At 37.6% G+C, this 25,249-nt stretch overlaps 1 protein-coding gene across 3 annotated transcripts in view; it reads left to right on the top strand.

Moving 5' to 3' along the window:
• The window catches only part of HNMT (histamine N-methyltransferase), a 50,210-nt gene extending 25,297 nt beyond the window's left edge, over positions 1 to 24,913 (top strand). For 2 of the 3 annotated variants that reach the window (XM_032145832.2, XM_032754133.2), the window contains exons 3-6: positions 11,527 to 11,634; positions 12,687 to 12,817; positions 15,474 to 15,567; positions 24,206 to 24,913. In XM_032145832.2, coding sequence (XP_032001723.1) covers positions 11,527 to 11,634; positions 12,687 to 12,817; positions 15,474 to 15,567; positions 24,206 to 24,561 — 689 coding nt within the window. In that variant the 3' untranslated portion in view covers positions 24,562 to 24,913. Of the gene's footprint in view, positions 1 to 11,526; positions 11,635 to 12,686; positions 12,818 to 15,473; positions 15,568 to 24,205 lie in introns of those variants that run through there. The other variant, XR_009211928.1, reaches the window with a different exon arrangement.
• Positions 24,914 to 25,249: the final 336 nt, after the last annotated feature.

The raw sequence follows: 25,249 nt of genomic DNA, 5'->3' as shown, positions 1-25,249 counted from the left end.
TCTATTGTCTGCATGTACCACAGATTTTTTGCTTGTTTGTTCTTTTACTTATCAGTTTATATGCTGAAGGACACAACTTGGTTACTTCCAAGCTTTGGCAATTATGAATAAGCTAATAAACATCTATGTGCAGATTTTTGTGTCACTATAAGTTTTCAACTCCTTTGGGTAGAAACCAAGGAGCTTGATTACTGAATCATATGGTAAGATTATGCTTAATCTTTTAAGAAACTGCCAAACTGTATTCCAAAGTGGACCCAAAGTTACCTTTTCCACCAGCAGCAAATGAGAGTTCCTGTTGCTTCACATCTTTCCCAGCATTTACTGTCATTAGTGCTCTGGATTTTGGCCCTTCCAGGTGTGTAATGGTATTTCATTAATGTTTTAATTTGCATTTCATTGATGGCATATGATATGAAATATCTTTATATATTTATTTGTCATCTGTATATCTTCTTTGGTGAGGTGTTTAGGTCTTTGGCCCAATTGTTAATTGGGCTGGTTGTTTTCTTATTGTTGAGATTTAAGAGTTCTTTGTATATTTTGGATAATAATCCTTCATCAGATATGCTCTTTTCAATTATTTTCTTTCATGCTTATCATCTCATTCTCCTGACATTTTCTTTTGTAGAGCAGAAGTTTTTAATTTTAATAAAGTTCAGCTTGTTAATTACTTATTTCATAGGTTATGCCTTTGGTTTCTATTTAAAAAGTCATCGCCATACCCAAGGTCATCTAGGTTTTCCTCTGTTATATTTTAGGAATTTTACAGTTTTATGTTTTACACATAGTTCTATGATTCATTTTGAGTTAATTTTTGTGAAGGATGTAAGGTCTGTGTCTAGATTCATTTTTTCGCAGGTGGGTATCCAGTTGTTGCAGCACCATTTGTTGAAAAGACTATCTTTGCTCCATTGTATTGCCTTTGCTCCCTTGTCAAAGATCAATTGACTATATTTGTGTGGGTCTATTTCTGGTCTCTCTATTCTGTTCCACTGATCTATCTGTCTATTCTTTTGCCATTACCAGGCTGTTTTGATTCACATAGCTTTATAGTAAGTCTTGAAGTCAGATAGTGTCGGTTGTCCAAATTTATTCTTCTCTTTCAATATTATATTGGAGATTATGGGTATAAATTATTTTTTAAAAATACATGTCTCCTATTTCTGAGGGATACTGAAAAGCAAATCATGTAGAATACAATGTAAAGGAATATTTTATTTTATGATTTTATATCTTACGGATATGTATATATACACACATATATTTATACGTACGTACATATATATATATTCTGATGGAAAATCTCAAATATTTTCCTCTGTTCTCACACCACAACAATCAACACAGAAGACTTCTGTGACCAAATGCATGAGTTTTTTTTCTCCCGACACCAAGCAGCAGATACCACCAGGTATCTTCCAATTCAATTCAATTCTGATGCTGTCTCCCTGAAAATAATGTCAGATCCCACAGGTTGAGGGCTCAGTCCCACAAGACTGTCCCCTTTCAGACACCAGTTGCAAGTTTGGGCCTCCAGAACTTCTGAGCAGCCAGCTTCAAGTTGAGGTTTCCATGACCCCTCTTTGGGTTTGATTAATTTATTAAAGTGGTTCACAGAACTCAGCGAAACTGGCTTACATTTGCTGGTTTATTATAAAGGATGTTACAAAGGCTACAGACGAAGAGATGCATAGGGTAAGGTATGAGAGAAGGTACACAGAGCTTTCATGCTCTGCCTGGATATGCCACCTGCTAGGAGCCTACACATGTTCACTATCTGGAAGTTCTTCAACTCCTGTTCTCTTGGGCCTTTTATGAAAACTTCATTGGACAACCATGTAGTAATGTGATTGGACAAAAAGGTTATAATCTAATGCTGATAGGCTGAGTGGGAAACCCGGTGAGGCCTATCTGTTCAGATTCTTCTTGACCTCTCTGTGCAGCATTAATTCCTCTAGGATGTGGGACAGGACCTCCTCTGAAATGAGATCTTATGACCCTCAATCACAAAGGTGGAAACATGTTATAGTCCTGCCTTGTGTAGGTGAAAGGTTTTCTGAGGTCTGCTCCTGAGGCCAAAAGCACCATAACATTATAATAAAAGACTATTAACAAGGGCTATGGGAATCATAAGCCAGGAGCCATAGATAAAAACATATATATATATATAAAAAATAATATCACACACATATATTGCTATATGCATATACGCACATTTCTATAAAGATACATATACGTATGTAAACAGATAGAAGTAGATATTTATATAGCTAGATATAGATATCGATAATTGTATTATTTCTTACATATATATCACAATAAGAAATACTATACCTATTATAAAAATAACGCAGGGCAGGGTCAAGATGGCCAACTAGAAACAGCAGCATTTGGAGGCTCCCGTTGACAAAAAAAAAATAATAAGCTTGTGAATACTTCACCAGCAACCAAGGCATCCAGATTCTCTCATCAGAACTGACTAGGAGGTTGGCCTGACCCACAGAGAGAAAGAAGAACAGTGTGGTGCAGCAGCCCACATGAGAGCCACATAGAGTGGGGGAGCCCTCTCCCCCCAGCCAAGGGAGGCAATGGGTGAGGGTGCTTTTTCCACAGAACTGTGCAACCCACAGATTGGAAGATCCCACTCATGAACCCACACCACCAGGGACTAGCATCCCAACCCAGGAATGCACAGACTCTTAGCTTCTCAGTTGGAAGGAATCTGCTTAAGCCTACGGGACTCCCGGGAGGGAAGGGTGACCAGCACTGGCTGTGGCTGCCTGCTGTCAAAGCTATTTGAGCTCTTTGGGGGAGGAGCAGCAGTCAGCACTGGGATTTGCATCTGCCTAACACAAAGCTCCCTGGGCAGGGGAAGGGAGGCATCCATCTCTATAGCCCCAGGCTGTGCCTTTCCCCTGCTGGAGACAGGGAGGCTGGATGGCTTGGTCCCAAGACAGTCCAACACACCAGCTTTCAGTCTGTGGCCAGAGTGCCTCTTCAGGCCTGACCCTGACCCATCCTTCCTCATTGGGTGAGGCTTTCCCCCTGTAACTGCAGTAACACCAGCCAGAGGCTCAGGGACAGATCCTGCATCTCCCTGGTCCTGTGTTCCTAGGGGGAGGGATGGCTGCAATCTCTGTGGACCAGCCGACTTAGCCTTTCCTCCCGGTAGGTCTGAGGAATCCAGGCAGCCCAGACAAGTGGGTTCCCTGCAAGTGAGGCACTGTGTTAAACAGGTTCTGTTCCCCATGCCACCCAACTGGGTGAGACCCTTCAATAGAGGTTGTCAGAAACCATATACAGGAGTGCTCTTACTGGCAACAGGCTGGTGCCCCTCAAGGTCAGAAGTCCCAGAAAAAGAAGCAGGCACTCATCTTTGCTGTTCTCCAGCCTCTTTGAGTGACATCTCCTGGCACAGGAGTGAATCAGATAATTAGGTCCTGAAGTGAACCCCCAGCAAACTGCCGCAGCCCTACAGAAGAGGGACCTAAGCACTGAAAGAAAAACAAACAAGCAGAAACCAACAACAACAGCATCAACAACAAGAACAACAAAAAATCTCCACAAAAACCCCATCCAAGGGTCAGCAGCCTCAAAGACCAAAACTAGACAAACTCATGAAGTTGAGAAAGAATCAGTGAAACAATGCTGAAAACCCAAAAGGTCAGAGTGCTTTTTCTCCTCCAAATGATTTCAACGTTTCTCCATCAGGGTCACAGAACTGGAGGGAGGATCAGATGGACAAATTGGCAGAAGTAGGCTTCAAAAGATGGGTAATAAAAAACTACACTGATCTAAAGGAGCATGTTCTAACCCAAGGCAAAGAAGCTAAGAACCTTGATAAAAGGTTAGAGGAATTGCTATCTAGAATAACCAGTTTAGAGAGGAGTATAAACAACATGATGGAGCTGAAAAACACAGCATGAGAACTTTCTGAAGCATACTCAAGTATCAACTGCTGAATCAACCACAGCATGAGAACTTTCTGAAGCATACTCAAGTATCAACTGCTGAATCAACCAAGTGGAAGAAAGGATATCAGAGTCTGAAGACCACCTTCTTGGAATAAGGCATGCAGACAAGACTAGAGAAAAAAGAGTGAAAAGGAATGAACAAAGCTTCCAAGAAATATGGGACTTTATAAGAAGATCAAACCTACAATTGATTGGAGTACAAGAAGGAGACGGAGAGAATGGAAACAAGCTGGAAAACACACTTTAGGATATTATCCAGGAGAACTTCCTCAATCTAGCAAGACTGCCAACATGCAAATTCAGGAAATACAGAGAACATCATTAAGATACTCCACAAGAAATTCAACCCCAAGACACATAATCATCAGACTGAAGATTGAAATGAAGGAAAATTGTTAAGGGCAGCCAAAGAGAAAGGCCAGGTCACCTACAAAGGGAAACCCATCAGACTAACAACAGACCTCTCAGCAGAAACTCTACAAGCCAGAAAAGATTGGGGGCCAATATTCAACATTCTTAAAGAAAAAAAAAATTTAACCTAGAATTTCATATCCAGTCAAACTAGCTTCATAAGCGAAGGAGAAATAAAATCCTTTCCAGACAAGCAAATGCTGAGGAATTTTGTTGTCACCAAGCCTGCCCTGCAAGAGCTCCTGAAGGAAGCACTAAACATGGAAAGGAAAAGCCAGTAGCAGCCACTGCAAAAACACATCAAAATACAAAGACCAATGACACTATGAAGAAACTGCAACAACTAGTGTACAAAATAACCAAATAGCAGCATGATGATAGGGTCAAATTCACACATAATGATACTAACCTTAAATGTAAATGAGCTAAATGTCCCAATTAAAAGACACAGTCTGACAAATCGGGTAAAGAGTCAAGACCCATCAGTGTGCTGTATTCAAGAGACCCATCTCATGTGGAAAGACACACATAGGCTCAAAATAAGGGGATGGAGGAAAATTTACCAAGCAAATGGAAAGCAAAAAATAAGCAGGGGTTGCAATCCTAGTCTCTGACAAAACAGACTTTAAACCAACAAAGATCAAAAAAGACAAGGGCATTACATAATGGTAAAGGGAACAATTCAACAAGAAGAGCTAACTATTCTAAATATATATGCACCCAATACAAGAGCACCCAGATTCATAAAACAAGTTTTTAGAGACCTACAAAGAGAAGTATACTCCCAGACAATAAGAGTGGGAGACTTTAACACACCACTGTCAGTATTAGATCAATGAGACAGAAAATTAATAAGGATATTCAGGACTTGAACTCAGCTCTGGATCAAGTTGACCTAGTAGACATCTACAAACCTCTGTACCCCAAATCAACAGAATATACATTCTTCACAATGCCACTGGGCACTTATTCTAAAATCTACCACATAATTGGAAATAAAACACTCCTTAGCAAATGCAAAAGAACTGAAATCATAACAGTCTCTCAGACCACAGTGCAATCAAATTAGAACTCAGGATTAAGAAACTCACTCAAAACCACACAATTACACAGAAATTGAAAAACCTGCTCCTGAATGACTCCTGGGTAAATAATGAAATTAAAGCAGAAATCAAGAAGTTCTTCGAAACCAACAAAAACAAAGAGACAATGTACCAGAATCTCTAGGACACAACTAAAGCAGTGTCAAGAGGGAAATTTATAGCACTTAAATGTCCCCATCAGAAAGGTTGAAGATCTCAAGCTGACACCCTAACATCACAATTAAAAGAGTTATAGAGGCAAGAACAAACGAATCCAAAAGCTGGCAGAAGACTAGAAATAACTAAGATCAGAGAAGAATTAAAGGAGATAGAGACCCAAAAACCCTAAAAAAAAAAAAAAAAATCTATGAGTCCAGGAGCTGGCTTTTTGAAAAAATTAACAAAATAGACTGCTAGCTAGACTAATAAAGAAGAAAAGAGAGAAGAATCAAATAGACACAATAAAAAATGATAAAGGGGATATCACCACTGACCCCACAGAAATACAAACTACCATTAGAGAATATTATAAACACCTCTACACAAATAAACTAGAAACTCCAGAAGAAATGGTTAAATTCCTGGGCACATACACCCTACTAAGACTAGATCAAGAAGAAGTCGAATCCCTGAATAGACCAACAACAAGTTCTGAAATTAAGGCAGTAATTAATAGCCTACCAACCAAAGAAAGCCCAGGACTAGATGGATTCACAGCTGAGTCCTACCAGAAATACAAAGAGGAGCTGGTACCATTCCTTCAGATACTATTACAAATGATTGAAAAGGTGGGACTCCTCCCTAACTCATTTTATGAAGCCAGCATCTTCCTGATAACAAAATCAAGAAGAGACACAACAAAAAAAGGAAACTTCAGGCCAGTATCTCTGATGAATATCGATGGGAAAATCCTCAATAAAATACTGGCAAACCAAATTCAGCAGCACACAAAAAAATTATCCACCACGATCAAGTCAGCTTCATCCCTGGGATGCAAGGCTGGTTCAACATACACAAATCAAAAAACATAATCTACCACATAAACACAACAAAACAAGAAACCACATTATTATCTCAATAGATGCAGAAAAGGCCTTGGATAAAATTAAACATCTCTTCTTGTTAAAAACTCTCAATAAACTAGATATTAATGGAACGTATCTCAAAATAATAAAAGCTATTTATGACAAACTTACCCAACCAATATCTTATAGAATGGGCAAAAGCTGGAAGCATTCCTGTTGCAAACCAGTACAAGACAAGGATGCCCTCTCTCACCACTCCTATTCAACATAGTATTGGAAGTTCTTGCCAGCGTAATCAGGCAATAGAAAGAAATAAAAGGTATTCAAATAGGAAGAGAGGAAGTCACATTGTCTCTGTTTGCAGACAACATGATTGTATATTTAGAAAACCCCATCATCTCAGCCTAAAAACTTCTTAAACTGATAAGCAACTTCAGCCAAGTCTCAGGATACAAAATCAATGTGCAAAAATCACAAGCATTCCTTTACACCAACAATAGACAAACACAGAGCCAAATCATGAATAAACTCCAAATCACAGTTGCTACAAAGAGAATAAAATACCTAGGAATACAGCTAACAAGGGATGCAAAGGACCTCTTCAAGGAGAACTACAAAGCATTGTTCAAGGATATAAGAGAGGATGCAATCAAATGGAAAAACATTCCATCCTCATGGATAAGAAGAATCAATATTATGAAAATGGCCATACTGCCCAAATTGATTTATAGATTCAATGCTATTCCCATCAAACTATCATTGACATTCTTCACAGAATTAGAAAAAGCTATTTTAAATTTCATATGTAATCAAAGAAGACCACATATAGCCAAGATAATCCTAAGCAAAAGGAACAAAGCTGGAGGCATAATGCTACCTGACTCCAAACTATACTACAAGTCTACAGTATCCAAAACAGCATGGTACTGGTACCAAAACAGCATGGTACTGGTACTAAAACAGACATATAGACCAATGGAACACAACAGAGACCTCAGAAATAACACCACACATCTACAACCATCTGATCTTCAACAAACCTGACAAAAACAAGCAACGGGGAAAGGATCTCCTATTCAGTAAATGGTGCTGGGAAAACTGGCTAGCCATATGCAGAAAACTGAAACTGGACCCCTTCTTTACACTTTATACAAAAATTAACTCAAGATGGATGAAAGACTTAAATGTAAAACCCAAAACCATAAAAACCCTAGAAGACAATCTAGGCAATACCATTCAGGACATAGGCATGGACAAAGACTTTATGACAAAAATGCCAAAAGCAATTGCAACAAAAGCCAAAATTTACAAATGGGATCTAATTAAGCTAAAGAACTTCTGCACAGCAAAAGAAACTATCATCAGAGTGAACAGGCAACCTACAGAATGGGATAAAATTTCTGTGCTCTACCCATCTGACAAAGATCTGATATTCAGAATTTACAAGGAACTTAAATGAATTTATAAGAAAAAAACAAACCACTGCATCAAAAACTGGGCAAAATATATGAACGGACACTTCTCAAAAGAAGACATTTATGTGGCCAACAAACATATGAATAAAAGCTCAATATCACTGATCATCAGAGAAATGCAAATCAAAACCACCATGAGATACCATCTCACACCAGTCAGAATGGCAATTATTAAAACATCAGGAAACAATAGATGCTGGCGAGGCTGTGGAGAGATAGGAACACTTTTACATTGTTGGTGGGAATGTCAATTAGTTCAACCATTGTGGAAGACAGTATGGGGATTCCTCAAGAATTTAGAACCAGAAATACCATTTGACCCGGCAATCCCATTGCTGGCTATATACCCAAAGGAATATAAATCATTCTACTATAAAGACACATGCATATGTATGCTCACTGCAGCACTATCTACAATAGCAAAGTCATGGGACCAACCCAAATGCCCATCAGTGATAGACTGGATAAAGAAAATGTGGTGCATATACACCATGTTATACTATGCAGCCATAAAAAAGAATGAGTTCATGTCCTTTGCAGGGACATGGATGACGCTGGGAGCCATCATCCTCAGCAAACTAACAGGAACAGAAAGCCAAATACCGCATGTTCTCATTCATAAGTGGCAGTTGAACAATGAGAGCGCATGGACACAGAGAGGGGAACAACAGATACCAGGGCCTGTTGGGGGTTTTGGGTGAGGGGAGGGAACATAGAAGACAGGTCAATAGGTGCAGCAAACCACCATGGTGCATGTATACCTATGTAACAAACCTGAACATTCTGCACGTATATTCCATTCTTTCTCAGAAGAAATTTAAAAAAGCACAGAATATAAGTGCCTATGAGCACAGTGGTATCATTTATTGTCCAATGTAGGGTACTTTAGAGAGTGAAGTGGAGAGAGTAGGTAAAACAATTAAAATTATTGTAATTTTTGAAATTAGTATGTATTAAACAAGTTTCTCATATTAGTAAATTTATGAAATGTTCTTTTTTAAAAACTACTTCCAAAACATAATGATATTTTATTAAAAATGAACAAGTTAGGACCAAAAGACAAAAGCACATGGACACTAAGACAACAGGGATAAAATGGAAATGTCCCTGACAAACGAGTATGGTCACCCTACTTATGAGGTCAGAAAGAGATTTTATGTTCTAACTGACTCTTAATGAAATAGTTGCATTATCACCTCTTCTTAAACTTAATTTATTTTTGCTAGGAATCCAGCACACATAAGCTTATACTCTAGAGGCTGTTATGCAAACCAGTGGTTTCCGTATGTCAATTGTGACTCTAGCATTGTGTCTTCTATCAGTGCCCCAGGAAGAGGGACTGCCTGGCCTGAGCATGTCCCAGGCTGTGCTAGATATATTTTGCCAACCAGGCCAACCTGAAATGTCTAGGTCCATCTTTGGAGGAGAGCTCATCAAGCCCTGAGGGGATATAATTGCATTTCAGTTATCTTTTTCAAAATGTCGAATTTGAGATCCTCACAATTGATAATTTTTCATTTAAAAATGTATGGCTAAGTTAATATGAGGCAATAACAGAAAATTTTGGTCTCTAGTCTTTTGGGGGCAAACTGGAATCTATTTCCCATTAGCCCACAGCTATTCTTATCAGCCTTTTGTCTTACTTATCTTTTTTTCCCTTCAAAATAGTTGCCAAACAGAAGAATAAAAGGCTTTTCATGTCTTTTTAGCATTTGTTATCTTTCTACTTCTTAGTTGAATTAGAAGAACAAACATTGTAGATTTAGAAAAGTGTGACTTAAACTTCAGGTATATCAATATCCCTTGAATGTCAACATACTCAAATCACCTAATCCAGTTGGGAATATTAATATCATGGAACTTGCTGTCAGGATTAATGAGATGTTCCAGGTAAAAAGCCTTGCACAGTGTTTGGCAAATAGTAGGTGGCCAATAATAAATGGCAGCTATAGTCATCAGTGAAGAAATACAGATTTCAAGTAGGTAGGGCTGGCTGTGAAGAAAATTGTCACATAAGTGACTTCATACTCTATTTCAGCTTTCTTCCCACTCTCCCTCCTTCCCTCCACACACACCATGTACGCCATCTCCTATTGCCAGTACTTGGGACTCTCATATGCCCCTGGACCGCTGTCTTTTCCTAGTCTAGCATCTTCTGTTCCTGGTTTATCTTCCTCATCTCTTTCCTTCCAGACCTCCCAGTCTTATGACCTCTGCTTTTGCTGCCTGCTATGTGCAACCTTGGAAAGGTTCTGTTAATGTCATTTATGCCAAATGTTAAAGACTAACATCATTTTCCTATGCTAATCTTGCCAGGAGGCATTTCCATTTTAATGAAGGTCAACATCATAACCTAATTGAATAAAAGTGCAAAACATAAGTTAGAGGCATCAGCAATAGGGAGAGAAGAGATATTTTCGAAGAGATGGACTCAAGATAACAATAAAAATAATGAACAGCTAACATTTATTCAGTGCCAACTTTATTTTGCACTGTGCATTATTTGCATTACTTCATTTAACCCTCACAACTAATAAATTAAGTACTATTATTATTTTTATTTTTCTAATTAAAAAAAGAAGCGTGGAGAGGTAAAGCAAATTGCCCAAAGTCATATACACCAAGTAAGCGAAGAAGACAGGTTTAAAACTCAAGTCCATCTGACTTATTGTCATCTCTCTTATACTATCCCTTACAGGCTGAATTTTCACCAGGGCAGGGATTCTTGCTCAATATTCTAAGAAATCTAGACTGCTAGTAGTTCCAAATATACTCTTCTATTTTCTGTGTGTGCGTCTGTCATCTTGTCCCCTGTACATGCAATCCTTCACTTCCCCACAGTTTCTGGGCTAACTCCCACTTACCCTGGGAGTGACAGAGTTCATGAGTGATCTTCCCCCATGAAGCACCATCATTCTGGCATCATCTCTCGTCCTCTCCTCATATGTTCTCTTTCCTCCTCCTACCTTGATTCAACTGAGCCAGAGCTATTTCTGTGTCTGTGTCACAGATAATAGTGTTTATGAGGGCAGATATCTGACATGTTTTTCTTCTTTATTTTACCTGACATATGCTTGTACCCTTTTTTTAATCTGACATTGTTTTTGTATTCTTCTGGCCTAGCCTACTCTGCCAGTTCTGAGGTGCATTTTTTGTCATATTTTAATACCTCTGATATTGTTATGCTCTCCAGTTGATAAAATCTTAAAATTATAATTGACAGTGGCTTTTTTCTAACTTGGTGAAACAAAAATAAGGGTTAATTTCCTTCTACAATCAACAGCATCTTTGATTTGATGAAATATAGTGATAGATGTTAAAGATCATATAAACGAATGGATGGCACTCACAGCCCTCCCTGAGTCACATTACTATGCCTACTTAGAACCTAGCTGTTCTGCATCACAGGCATCATGGCAGGGCAGCAGTTGAACATTATTCTTTATTTATGCTAGGCTTTCCTAGTAAAGGTAGGGCAGATAATAAATCAGCTAAAATTGTTTTTAATCATTTCTTGCTGGAAGGATGTGACCTGTCCCATATGTTTATCTTCTAGGTGAAATTGATCTTCAAATTCTCTCCAAAATTCAGGCTCAATACCCAGGAGTTTGTATCAACAATGAAGTTGTTGAGCCAAGTGCTGAACAAATTGGCAAATACAAAGGTACCTATAACTCCTGGTCCTCTGCACCAGATCCTATCCCAAAAGACTTAACTCAAATTGTTCCCTTGAATGATTAATAATATAGTTACTGTGGTATGCTCTTCACAAGCTTATTGGGAGAAGAACTGAATTAGTTCTTGGCAGATATGACTAAACATCTCAAAATGTGAACAGTGAATAATAAACTCCCTTTTCTATTGATGCTTCATCCATTCCCCAGTTGTCATCAATGATTACCTTTTGATGTTTATGCTTAGGTACAGATTCATTCATTGATCCAGAATTATTTAAACCAACCTGAAAGAGCTTTTGTTTAGTGGGTTACAGTAAAAGTTCACAAACTTTTCCTGGCAAAGGCCAAATAGTAAATATTTTAGATTCAGAAGGTCAATCCAGTCTCTGTCACAACTAATCAACGTACCATGTGCCACAAAGGCAGCCAAAAAAAAAAAAAAAAAAAAAAATAGGCAAACTAACGAGCATGGGTATGTTTGAATAAAACTTTGTTTGTAAACACTAAAATTTGAATTTCGTATCATTTTCACATATGAATTAGCGTCCTTCTTTTGTTTTTTTAAATCATTCAAAAATATAATGACGTGAAACATGAATGGCAGTGACACAAAGTCAGGAAGTAGAACAATACATGTTTTTAGCTTGCAGTTCATACAAAAATAAGTAGCAGGCTAGATATAGTCCCTAGACTGTAGTTTGCCTACTCCTGAATTATACAAACATATCATGTTTCCAATTCATTTTCCATTGATAAAATTCACCAGTTGACCCTTCATTAATACTAAGACAATATAACCTATGTCTGCCCAGGGTTCTTGTAATTATTTCTTACTGACTGTTTCTTTCACCTCTAATATCATTAAATACTAGAAAAAAAAAAAAGCAGTGTGAACTCTCTGGTCTCCCAGACATAAGAAAGAAAAATGTTCTTTCTATCTGTTTGTATATAACATTGATTGCATTAAAATTCTAAATGGAAATGGGTTCCACATTTGCAATTAAAATTGATGGTGTGTCACCTCTTCTCTGTATTTTAGAGCTTGTAGCCAAGACATCAAACCTTGAGAACGTAAAGTTTGCTTGGCATAAGGAGACATCATCTGAATATGAAAGTAGAATGCTGGAGAAAAAGGAGCTTCAAAAGTGGGACTTTATTCATATGATTCAGGTAAGAAATGTGTATTATAATATATACTCAGAAAGAAGACTTTTCAGATATATATATAATGAATACCTACTATTCTAACTTTTAAAAGAAAAATGAAAATCTTCTGATTTCTAATTTTACAAGTGACCGTGATCTGCCCAAATAAAGGATAAAGATGTTTATAATACTAAGATTCTCTTTAACATTCAAAAAACCAGTTTTCTCTAATCAAAATACCTCTATGATTATCCATTTTAAAAAATGTTGGCTTAATTCTTATTTCTTTTTTTGAGATGGGAGTCTCGCTGTGTCATCCAGGCTGCAGTGCGGTGGCATGATCTTAGCTCACTCTAGCCTCAACCTCCTGAGCTTAAGCAATCCTCCCACTCCAGCTTCCTGGTTAGTTAAGACCACAGGTGTGCACCACCACACCCAACTAATTTTTTTATTTTTTGTAGAGATGGGGTCATGCTATGTTGCCCAGGCTGGTCTTGAAATCCTGGGCTCAAATGATCTTCCCATTTCAACCTCCAAAATTGTTGGAATTACAGGTGTGAGCCACTGCACCCAGTCTTTAATTTATTTTTATATCATTGAATGTTTATATAGAGATTTGAGAATGATAGCATCATAACATATTCTCTAGTGGCTCTAATGGTTTGGGTGGACCAGTGTCCCGGAGTGTTTCTCTAGTGGACATATGGTCGAAGGGGCAGATTAAATGATGCCTCACTTCAATAAATTTTTACTTCCATCATCCAGATCCAACAAACTGACTCATACATGTTATAGAAAGGGAGCGACTATTGAGTAGATAGCATGGGGCTGGATTTCCAGAGATAACTAATATTTCTGAATAGCATAAGGGATGTATGGATTTTAGAAGTTGGTTACCATAGGGAAATGTACATATTTTGGCAATACCACTTGATTAACAACAAAACACTATTTTTCTTCCTGGTCTACAATGATAGTCACCCCAAAGGAATAAACTTACAAGAAGTCAAAGGAAGAAATACTCCAATTTTGTCATATACAGGCAATTCTATGTCTCTGCTTCTTTAGCTGATGAAATCTTTTGCCTGTCAGGTAGTACTTATCACTGTCCAGGATGCCAAGATATTTCTCTACTAGACTTGCTTTTGTTCCCACTTCCTCACATAACTATTTCATAACTCCCCTGTCTCCTTACTACTCCTGCAGTCTCTCCCAGACCATTCGTTCCGAACCGATGACCCTACTTCATAATGTATAGAGAAAATAGAAACTACCAGATAGAAACTCATTTTTTACCCACTAACTTTGCAAACATAACTGCATTTGTGCATCATCTCCTTCTTCCATCTTATTGCAAAAACCTCCTCTTATCAAAAACCACTCCCTCTGCTTAACCCTGGATCCCATTCTTTTCTGTGTTATAAATGTTGTGATTTCAGGAATCAGCTTCTCTTTCCTATTTCTCTTAAAACTTCCATGTTTGTTCCTTCTTTCTTATAGCAACTCTGTTTCCCTCTGCATCTCTATCCTGTTCCTCTCTCTCCATCTCTGTCTATGCCCCATTTTTCTGTGCAGCGTCTCTGCCTCTCTGTTACTCATTATAGTCCTCACACTCTCATGATACTTTTACAACCTCACTGTCAATTCAGAAAATTTCACTGTCTTTGAGAAAAATTTAAGGTATATTCTACGGCCCACTTCCACATTTCTAGCCAAGTCATATCGTAGATTGTTAGCGATCATATTGATTCATTATAGTTGGGTACCTGCCTATGGTCCCTGTGGTGGAAAATGTGGAGTGTGGCCCCTACGGCACCAAGAGCCATCCACAGGTCAGGTCCATTTTATTTCATTCATTCATATGAAAGAGGCATAGCTAAAGTACTTTTCCTTTGTGCAATGAATTCTCTAAGGACAGGCTATATGGAATATTGAATTCTTGTCCAACAAAGATGAAGATGAGATATAAGAAGTGTCTATGGGGGTGGGGTCCAAAGATACAAGCCATAGGGAAAAATTTCCCACTGTCAATGCATAAGTCCAAGCTCTGTGTTGGGTGGAAACGCCTGTACTTCACTGGAGATTGATCCAGAATTATTAAAAATGGGTGTCCTGACCCCTAAGCACCCTGTGACCAAGCAGATAACCTCATGCTTTATTTAGTCCAACTTCCTACAGAATCTGTCATCATCAGAGCCTGTCACATTTTCTGTGAATTTAAAAAAGCATCTGTGAGCATATGGAGAAGCTAGTGCAAAGGGCTTAATTGTAAAGTAACGTTCCATGAAATGGGGTCTGTTTTTATGGTGCCGGAACCATTTTCTCCCAGAAGAACTGCAATTTACGAATTATAGAATAGGCATAGGATTCATGTCCCCATGTGGAATGGTGACTAAGTGTCTCCAGCTATAAATGTCTGTGCTATGGAAGCCAGAAAGAGTAAATTTAAAACCATTTGACTCTAGTCGAACAAATACCATACTTTTCCATTTCCCCAAATATTTTCTCACATTATTGTTCTATGTCTTCATGCAATGTCTTTAATCTTTAAATTTCTTAAGTGTTTTCTTGGGTAAAAATTCACTCAACTAGAAAATCAAACTTTCTAGGAGTATCTAGCCCAAGCAATAAAGACTTCAACATAGAGAAGCAGCTCATTTCTCTTTTTCCTCCTTTCTAGATGCTGTACTATGTAAAAGACATCCCAGCTACCCTGAAATTCTTCCATAGTCTCTTAGGTACCAATGCTAAGATGCTCATTATTGTTGTGTCAGGTAAGTTATTTTCATTTAGCCTGAATTTTAAAACAGCAATAGTACGTGTATACATGGATTCCTGTGTTTGAAAGAAGCTTATATATTTTGTCTTCATTATGAAATTCTTGCCTTGGCCTCTAATCATAGCCAATTAATTTTCACAGTATTAGGGAAGTCATTCACAACAGTTCTCAATTTAGAAGGTATAGTGGAATTAAACATCTGTTTACTTCTTTCTTTTGGGAAAATATGTCTTTGTCTTCTACATATGAATCCTTTTTATATAGCTTAGAGTAAATTCAACTGATAAAAGATTTTAAATGAGACTAAAAATAGGAAACATTGATTTTACCTACTTTGTGTCATTTGTTTCTTTTCCCTCTATGATGTTTATTAATAAATAAAGGTTTAAATATTTCAGATGTCATCATTTTTAATTGACTTGCATTCTTAGAGCCATGACCAACACTGCTTGCTATAGGTTTTTTCAAACACCTATCAAAAACAGTTCATTTGTTTTGTTTTGTGTTGGTGTTTTATCTTCCAAGGAGGCATGTGAGCATGTCCAGTTGCTGCCAGGGATTTAGTAAGTATCATACAGAGAACACAAGTAAACATTTTTAGGTAATGAAACATCGACATTGTTGAGGACAATATTTATTACTTCTTTCATTCAGCAATCTTTATGGATTGTCTACCAGTACTTACGGGTTGATTTTAGATACACAGCAGACTCTGTCTTCCTAAGGTTACACCAGACCCCATACTTGAACACCGTATGTCACAAAAATTGATTTGTTCTTAAATATGAAGAATTGCTTTAAAGATGGCAAACATGGTTATAGCTTGTAATCCTGGGTTTGACCTTATGTGAAAGTTTGGCAATAGAGAGCTCCTATACACAACCTCTCCTCCAAGAGAACATTTAGATATACTATTTTTATTTCTAGTTTAGTTAAAAATACTCATTTATGTGGGAGAGGTCTCATTTCCCATTTAGAAGGGCTTATGGAAACTGGACTCATCCTACTGACCTCTCTCTGAGCTAGTAAAGCACTATGAACTGCATTTAGAATTGCAAGGTAACTTAGTTATCAACATTGTAGGCAGCCTATTCTTGATGATATTCATCAATCATACAGAAAAAGTATTGTAGACAGAAATAACAATTCATTGAGAAGTCATGTATTTTTTATCTTAGAATATATTTCATCTCAATGGTAGGTCTAATCTCTTATTTATATTTGGTTTATTCTAACATATTTTCAGAAATTAAGTATCTGAGCACCCAGAAGTTAGCTTTCTATGAGTATATATTACCAGTAAGACAAAGCCAGCCTGAAGTTTAGAAGGGAGCATGAATAGTCCACAAGTAACTGAGAACTGATTAAGTGCCCTTATGGCTACAATATTCTGCTGGCTGTATCATGAATGAATTAATTGATGATTATTGGCATCAAGAAATTTGAAGACCAAAATAAACCCGATGAAATGTGTTGTATGTTAATACATGGTGCAAGAATACTGAGGCACTTCTAGCTATGTGAATTTGGTCTCTTCATCTCAGTTTATTCAAGGGCTATTTCTGGATAACCATATCTGCATTATATTACATCTTTTCATATATGTGGTTCATAAGTACCATCTGTAAATAAACATTCATCATTAAAAAAATCAAAAGAAAGGGAGTAAAGACTCAAAAATCAGTTAGCTTTTTTTGAAAAGTATTTTTAGTCAAAAATTATTTAACCAAAGTATTTGATGATGGAAATGTTTTATTCACTTTCTCAATATGCAGTTAACAATTCTTCATTACTGCTTATAGCACAGGAGACAGCTGTTCCAAAGAGGAAAACATTGTTAATAGACGTAAGAATGCAACGAATAACATTTGACAGATTATTAAAGAGATTCTGATGATCTCCTTCCTTTACCATATCACTTCTTCTTAGAAGAGATTTACACAGCTATAGCCATCCATTTCTTCCTAACAGAAAAACCACTTAGCAAAAGTAGCAGAAAGATTTCAATATTTTATTTGGGGTTTTCTATGTCTCTCTCTCCTAAGCCTAAGAATGTCTTGGCTTTTTTTTGCCTCTATTTGTCAGAATGCTAAGAAAATAAACGAATAAAATATAAGTTAATTTTTTAAAAACCTACTTTTCCCAATAATGATTACTTTGCAGTGAAAAATAATTCTATCTGAAAAGAGAAATAGAATTGTGAAATACGTTGATCATTGTCATCAATTTAGTATAACTGGAATGTCCCCAGATTCTCCAGTCCTATGGGCATGTCATACTTAACTCTTAAACATCCAGAGTAAATGACGGAGCTCTCATTTCAAGTAACTTGGGTAATCCATCCCCTCATCATCACTCCTTTACTCCTGAGGGTTCCTGGGGGTCAGACTTAAATGCTCCTGGTGATTGCCATCCACTGCTTGCTCCAAGTTCAACTTTTGATTTCTTCTCTCCAAATCTTGCATGTGCTGCAGCCACCCTTTCTCATCTTGTTTCACACTGCCTTAAACATGGACACAGTCCTACCTCCTTCCTTCTCCAAAACACCATTCTTGCTTTTGACAGACGTTGAGACTTGTGGGGGAGATAGAGGAACAAAGAACAGAATTCAGCATTAAGGTCCCACCGTGACTCTTTTCCTCACTTTTGCTCAATCTGGACACACTTCCGTTGAATCTGCTCTCATAACTTCTCTCAGTCTTCCCTCATATCCTCTTAGTTCAGTGCTAAGATGCCACCTCCTCATTTGCTATTGCAACCCTCTTTTTTAACTTTTAAGTTCAGGGGTACATCGAAAGTTTGTCACATAGGTAAACATGTCCGGGGGGGTTGTTAAACAGATTATTTCATCACCCAGGTATTAAACCTACTACCCAATAATAATCTTTTCTGCTCCTCTTCCTCCTCCCACCCTCCATCCTCAAGTAGACCTCAATGTCTGTTGTTTCCTTCTTTGTGTTCATCAATTCTCATCATTAGGTCCCACTTATAATTGAGAACATGCGGTAGTTGGTTTTCTGTTTCTGCAGTAGTTTTCTAAGGCCAATAGCTTCTGGCTCCATCCATGTCCCCGGAAAAGACATGATCTCATTATTTTTTATGGCTGCATAGTATTCCATAGTGTATATGTATCACATTTTCTTTAACCACTCTGTCACTGAAGGGTTTTTAGGTTGATTCCATGTCTTTGCTATTGTGAATAATCCTGCAATGAACATTTATGTGCATGTGTCTTTATGATAGAATGATTAACATTCCTCTGGGTATATACCCAGTAATAGGATTCCAAACTATACTATAGTGGGGTACAATAACCAAACAGCATGATACTGGTACAAAAACAGGCACATAGACCAATGGAACAGAATAGAGAGACCAGAAATAAGGCCGCACACCTACAACCATCTGATCTTTGACAAAGCTGACAAAAACAAGCAATGGTGAAAAGACTTCCTATTCAATAAATGGTGGTGGAATAACTGGCTAGCCATATGCAGAAGATTGAAGCCGGTCTCCTTCCTTATACTATATACAAAAATCAACTCAATATGGCTTAAAGACTACCTAAAACTATAAAAACCTGGAAGACAACCTAGGCAATACCATCCTGCACATACGAACAGGCAAAGATTCCATGACAAAGACACTAAAATCAATAAAAACATTGGCAAATGGCATATCATTAAACTTAAGAGCTTCTGTACAGCAAAAGAAACTGTCAACAGAATAAACAGACAACCTACAGAATGGGAGAAAATATTTGCAAACTATGTATTTGACAAAGGTCTAATATCCATCATCTATAAGGAACTTAAATTTACAAGAGAAAAACAACTCCATTAAAATGTGGGCAAAGGACATGAATAAACACTTCTCAAAAGAAGACAGAGATGTGGCCAACAAGTATTTGAATAAAAGCTCAACATCACTGATCATTAGTGAAATGAAAATCAAAACCACAATGAGATACCATCTCATACCAGTCAGAATGACTATTTATTAAAAAGACAAAAAATAACAGATGCTGATGAGGTTGTGGAGTAAAAGGAACACTTACACATTGTTGGTGAGAGTGTAAAGTGGTTCAACCACTGTGGAAAGCAGTATGGCAATTTCTTAGAGAGCTAAAAGCAGAACTACCAGTTGACCCAGCAACCCTCTTATAGAGTAGTTTAATTCCCTTTTGTTTTCTTTCTTTTTTTTTTTTTTTTTTGAGATGGAGTCTCGCTGTCACCCAGGCTGGAGTGCAGTGGCGCGATCTCGGCTCACTGCAAGCTCCGCCTCCCGGGTTCACGCCATTCTCCTGCCTCAGCCTCCCGAGTAGCTGGGACCACAGTCGCCTGCCACCGCGCCCAGCTAATTTTTTGTATTTTTAGTAGAGACGGGGTTTCACTGTGGTCTCGATCTCCTGACATGGTGATCCACCCGCCTTGGCCTCCCAAAGTGCTGGGATTACAGGCGTGAGCCACCGCGCCCGACCCCTTTTGTTTTATTTCTATCACCTAGATAAACCTGTGCACAAATGAACTTGTCTTAACAACAACACATTTCCCTGAGATAATTTTGCCCCCCTCAGTGTATGATGAGGGTGATGGTAGTTTCCTATTTAAAAAAATAGCAATAGTTGCTTTGTTATATTGACATACCCAATAGAAATATATTGGTCAGCTTTTGGAAAAATAGATCAAGTCTAGTTTTCAACATTGGGAACAAATTTGATCACAAGAAATTTCCAATCAGACATTTTCATATCAATGTCAGTGAACACATATAGGAATGATCCACATAATCATTACTCATTGTTTTCTTTCAATGATATAGCTTCAAATCCCTATCTGCTAGACTAGTCAGTGGATACAAAACAAGTTTGAGAAACTTCATCAGCTGAGGTGTTCCATCTACATCCCTCCTTACCCCTGTTTAGGAACCATTGCCCAGTTTGCCTTCTCCACCAGAACTATAATTCTTTAAACCCCATTTTTCATTTACTCAACAGATTGAAACATTTCCTAAAGTTGAATATTGACCCAGAACTTGGAATATCTATACCACATTGGTTTATACTAAGTTCTGTTTTTATCAAGATTCTTTGGGTCACTTTCTCAATGGAATTTGCCCATAATTACCTAAAAGGGAAGATGCTTCTGTGTATGTTCATTTGTTTCAGGGTAATATTGTCATCCATAGCTGCTCTCCAATGCAAAAAACTGAGTACTCATGGTATATAGGGAGGCAGATAGGGAGATTCATCTCTGTTCCTAGATCTTTGTAAAGACTTTGGCACAGAGATAATACTCAGTAAATATGTTTTAATTGAACTGAATAATTGTTTATTATTTCTGCCTTATGATATCAGAACTACAATAACCTCTGAATATACATCCAAAAAAAGAGAATATATTTCAGCTAAAACTGACTTGATGAAATCAGAGAACACAGGAAGTTCTGGATATCTGCAGATGGAGTTTAATAAATAGGAATAAAAGGCTCAATAAAAAAGACACACACACACACATACACACACACACACACACACTGCAAATGGAAGCAGCCAGACAAAAGCAATAAAGAACAAACAACTAAAACTAATTAGGGAAAGAAAAAGAAATTGAAATCAGAATTAGATGACAAAATTTACTGGTCAGCTTATGGAAATATATGTTGCTTGATGGAAATCAGCCTTTTCTCTGTGTTTCTAAATATCCATTACAGAATTACTCCAACTCAAGAGATAGTCATTTAGTGATAACTAGTAGAAATTCCTGATAATGGAGATGAAATAAATTTGATTTGGGGATAAAAAAAGAAGAGACATAAGAACAAGAGAGTTGGATTTCTTAAAAAAATGTGGAGTATCCCACACTAAAATGATATCAAAGAAATGTTTTTTTCTGCAAATGTTATAGCCAAGCATCGATTGGGAGGGTTGCTATTTAAAAGGCAGCCTGTCTGGTTAAGGGAGATGAGCCAGAAGATCACTGAAGCTTTCTGTCTGTCTTCTCCTTACCTGAGTAAGGAAGGAGGCAAATCATTGTGTGTTATTTTTAGTGCAGTGAGAAAAAAATAATCTGGTTTATATCATGTTGAAAACAAAAGTAACACCATATGTTGTACCCACCGAGAGCCATTATGATAATACATCAGTCGGGAAGTGCATAATTGCTCAGCTCAGAAATGGCACCGAGTCACAGCACTGACACCAGCAAATTTTCTGCAATTAGTGTTTGGTTCTTTTTTCTCTGCCAGGTTAAAAATAATAATAATGATGATAACAGAGCCTCTCTTCAACCACTGAAATGCTGATTTTCTTGTAATGTCTTGTTTGCCGGCAAACTCTTATTTAGGAAGACAATCCACTGTCTTTGGAATAAAAGATTTTGTAATAAATACTCACAATCCTCATTTATTTTCATTGAACAGAGGTTTTATTCTTTCTGCTTCATTCCAATTCCACCTTCTCCTAGAGCATATCCTGCAGTTACCTCTCCCTCTTCTGAAATATAAATAGAACATCAGTTATCCTAGGCTATTTATTATTTAGCCTATTATTTGTCTTGGTTCATCTCTTGAGTTTAATTAAATCTGGGAACTTTAGCTTAATCCGTGCACGAGAGCCAAGGGTCTTTGAGCATTCTATAATCTTATGCAGAACTGTGTGGGTATGTATTGTTTGTGTATTTTTCTGGAGAGTCAGTTACTCTCACTAGATCATAAAGGGGACTTGGTAACCAGAAGTATCTCAAGACATTTAATCCTAGAAGCACAAAGAAAGTATAAGTTGTCTCTTATATTGCTTTTGCCAAATCCAGTTTAACACTTCAGTAATGTTAACTATTGTGTCATGGTTCTAAGGGTCTTTACTTTATTAACTCAGTGAATCCTTGTAGCAGTCTATAAATGGATTATATTATCACCCCTGTTTTACAGATAATAAAACTGAGACACAGGTTCATAAAGCTGGTAAGAAGGAAAGCTAGGCTTCATACTCAGGCAGTTGGGTTTTAGAGACCATGCTCTAAATTGTGTATTACCATTACACAATAATTCACTTAAATTATCTTATGTAATGCTTGTAGTTGTATTCAAGGTAAGTTTGATAATCCCCATTTAACAGATGAGGAAATTTAAGTTCTGAGAGGCTAGATAACAAGCGTCATCTCATTCATAAAGCATCAGAAGAAGAGTTCAGCTCATGTCTGTCTCCCTCAGATAAGGTATTCGTAGCTTCTCTGCAGGGCTAGAATTTCAATTAAATACTACAAACATTGCTAAAAGGTCTTCTAAACTTGGGGAAAATATTTATAGAAATCCACCTAGTTATTGTCAGTCCAAAGCAGCGTATTTTTTTATATAGGGATGAGAGTAAAAAATCATTGATTTGAGTAAATCATCATTTACTGTGCTTTCTTTCCATTTTAATTTTTACTGTTAAACATTCTTGTCTGAATTCCAGACTAACAACTACCTTCCTCATATCACTACCTGGATGTCCAGTAAGTATCTCAAATCTATATTCCTGAAACCAGAGGCCTCATGATACAAAACTGCTCGTCCTTCATTCTTCTCCTCTCCAACAATGGCAACTCTGTCTTCTCAGGCGCCCACACAGAAATTACTGGGGTCATCACTGATTCTTTCTTTTTACCCATATCCTACATCCAAATTGCTGGCGAGCCCTGTTGGATCTAGCAGTATAACACATAAAAACTCCCACCACTTCTCTTCACCTCCCAGCTCACTGGTCTGTGGGACCCGCCTCCACCTATCCCCCAGGTGATTACAGTAGCCTTCTCGCTGTTCTCCCCACCTCTGCCTTTATGCTCCAGTACTCTCTTCTCATCGGTGTGGCCAGGGTGACCTTATTAAATGTCTATTTAGTCATTCTAATGTGCTGTTCCATACAGAAACCATGTTTTAGTAGTGAAGTTGAAACTGAAGTTAATTTAAATGAATGAAACTTAAAATTCAGGTCTTCAGTAACACTTGAAACTCAAGTCCTAAGCCACCTTTCAAGTGCTCCATAGCAACAAGTGGTGAGTGACAATCCTGCTGGACAATGCAGATATAGAACGTGTCCATTGGTTCAGAAAATTCTATCAGACAGCATTACGGTGGTTTCCCATTGGGCCCCAAGTGATCTGGTTCCTTCATCCACTCCCCACCCCTAATCTCTCCAACCTCATCTCTTTCCCCTCTGCCCTCACTCATTCAGCTCCAGTTTCACTGGCTTCCTGGCTAGTTCTTTAATGGGCCAAGTATCATCCTGCTTCAGGTCCTTTGCAGCTGCTCATCTCTCTCCTGGAGTCATCTTCCCCCTGATATCTCCATGGCTTGCTGTCAGGTCTCTGCTCAAATGTCAGGTTATTAGACAGACTCTGTGACCACCCTAGTTTAAAACAGCAGCCCATCAAAGTCTTTAACCCTCTTAGCATTTACTCAGATTACTTTTTCATTTAGCATTTATCACCATATATTTACTTATTTTTCTCTCTCCTCCCATACTCCTTGAAATATGAGCTGCACGAAGGACAAGATTATTATTTTGTTCTATTCTAAGCATCTAGTGTACTTTCTGGCAGACTGCAAATGAAAGAAAGAAAAAATGAAAACATGAATTGTGTTTTATTGCACAGGAAGCAGTGGCTGGGACAAGCTGTGGAAAAAGTACGGATCACGCTTTCCCCAGAATGACCTCTGCCAGTATGTCACATCAGGTGACCTCACTCAGATGCTGGACAACCTAGGGCTTAAGTATGAGTGCTATGACCTTTTTTCCACCATGGACATATCTGACTGCTTTATTGATGGGAATGAAAATGGAGACCTGCTTTGGGACTTTTTGACCGAAACCTGCAACTTTAATGCCACAGCACCACCTGATCTCAAAGCAGAGCTTGGGAAAGATCTACAAGAGCCTGAATTTAGTGCTAAGAAAGAGGGGAAGGTTCTTTTTAATAATACTCTGAGTTTTGTAGTGATCGAGGCATAACTATCAATCACAGAAGTATATTCAAAAATTATATTTTGAACAACTCGGATCACTCATTTATTTCCATATTAAAATCACAAACTCATCCATTAATGTAGATAAAGCACCGTTTGGATATGAGATGTAGCAAATTCCAAGACATTATTGGGCTTCCATTTGGAATCATATGGGATACTGCTGGTCTTATCCTGTCCCTCCTCCAGGTAGAGAGACCACATGCAGGCTCAACATAACATAAGCTAGAAAAATTAGACGACTGAATTTCTATGGCATATTGATAATAAAATTCATTCCATTTGCTGATTGTCTGAAATTTTCTAGAATACTAATAAAATATATACTATAGATTCTTCATTAGTGAAGTATGCACTTATCAATACTTTGAACACAAAGCCTGTGTTACTGATTTGGCCCTTTTGTGAAGAAACATTTATCTTTGTATGTTCTTCTGTTGTACTTTCTATCTTAATTTTATTAATTTTTAAGAGTAAGCACCTTTAGAATATTAAAAATTAATTCTTTATCACGTGTTGTCATTTCTTCCCATTGTGTTTTCTCTTGTAATTTTATCTGTGAATTAATAGCTTTTTGTTTGTCTTTTTGATATACTGAAGTTTTCTATTATATTCAGCCAAAATTTTTTTTTAAGTCTGGGCTTCTGACACATTTTAAAGGCCTTCTAAAACCA

This window comes from Hylobates moloch, unplaced genomic scaffold, assembly GCF_009828535.3.
Source record: "Hylobates moloch isolate HMO894 unplaced genomic scaffold, HMol_V3 SCAFFOLD_24, whole genome shotgun sequence".
In the NCBI taxonomy this organism is placed as follows: domain Eukaryota; kingdom Metazoa; phylum Chordata; class Mammalia; order Primates; family Hylobatidae; genus Hylobates; species Hylobates moloch.
Note: the sequence above shows the minus strand (reverse complement) of the source record. Positions and strands in the feature narration are given on the sequence as shown.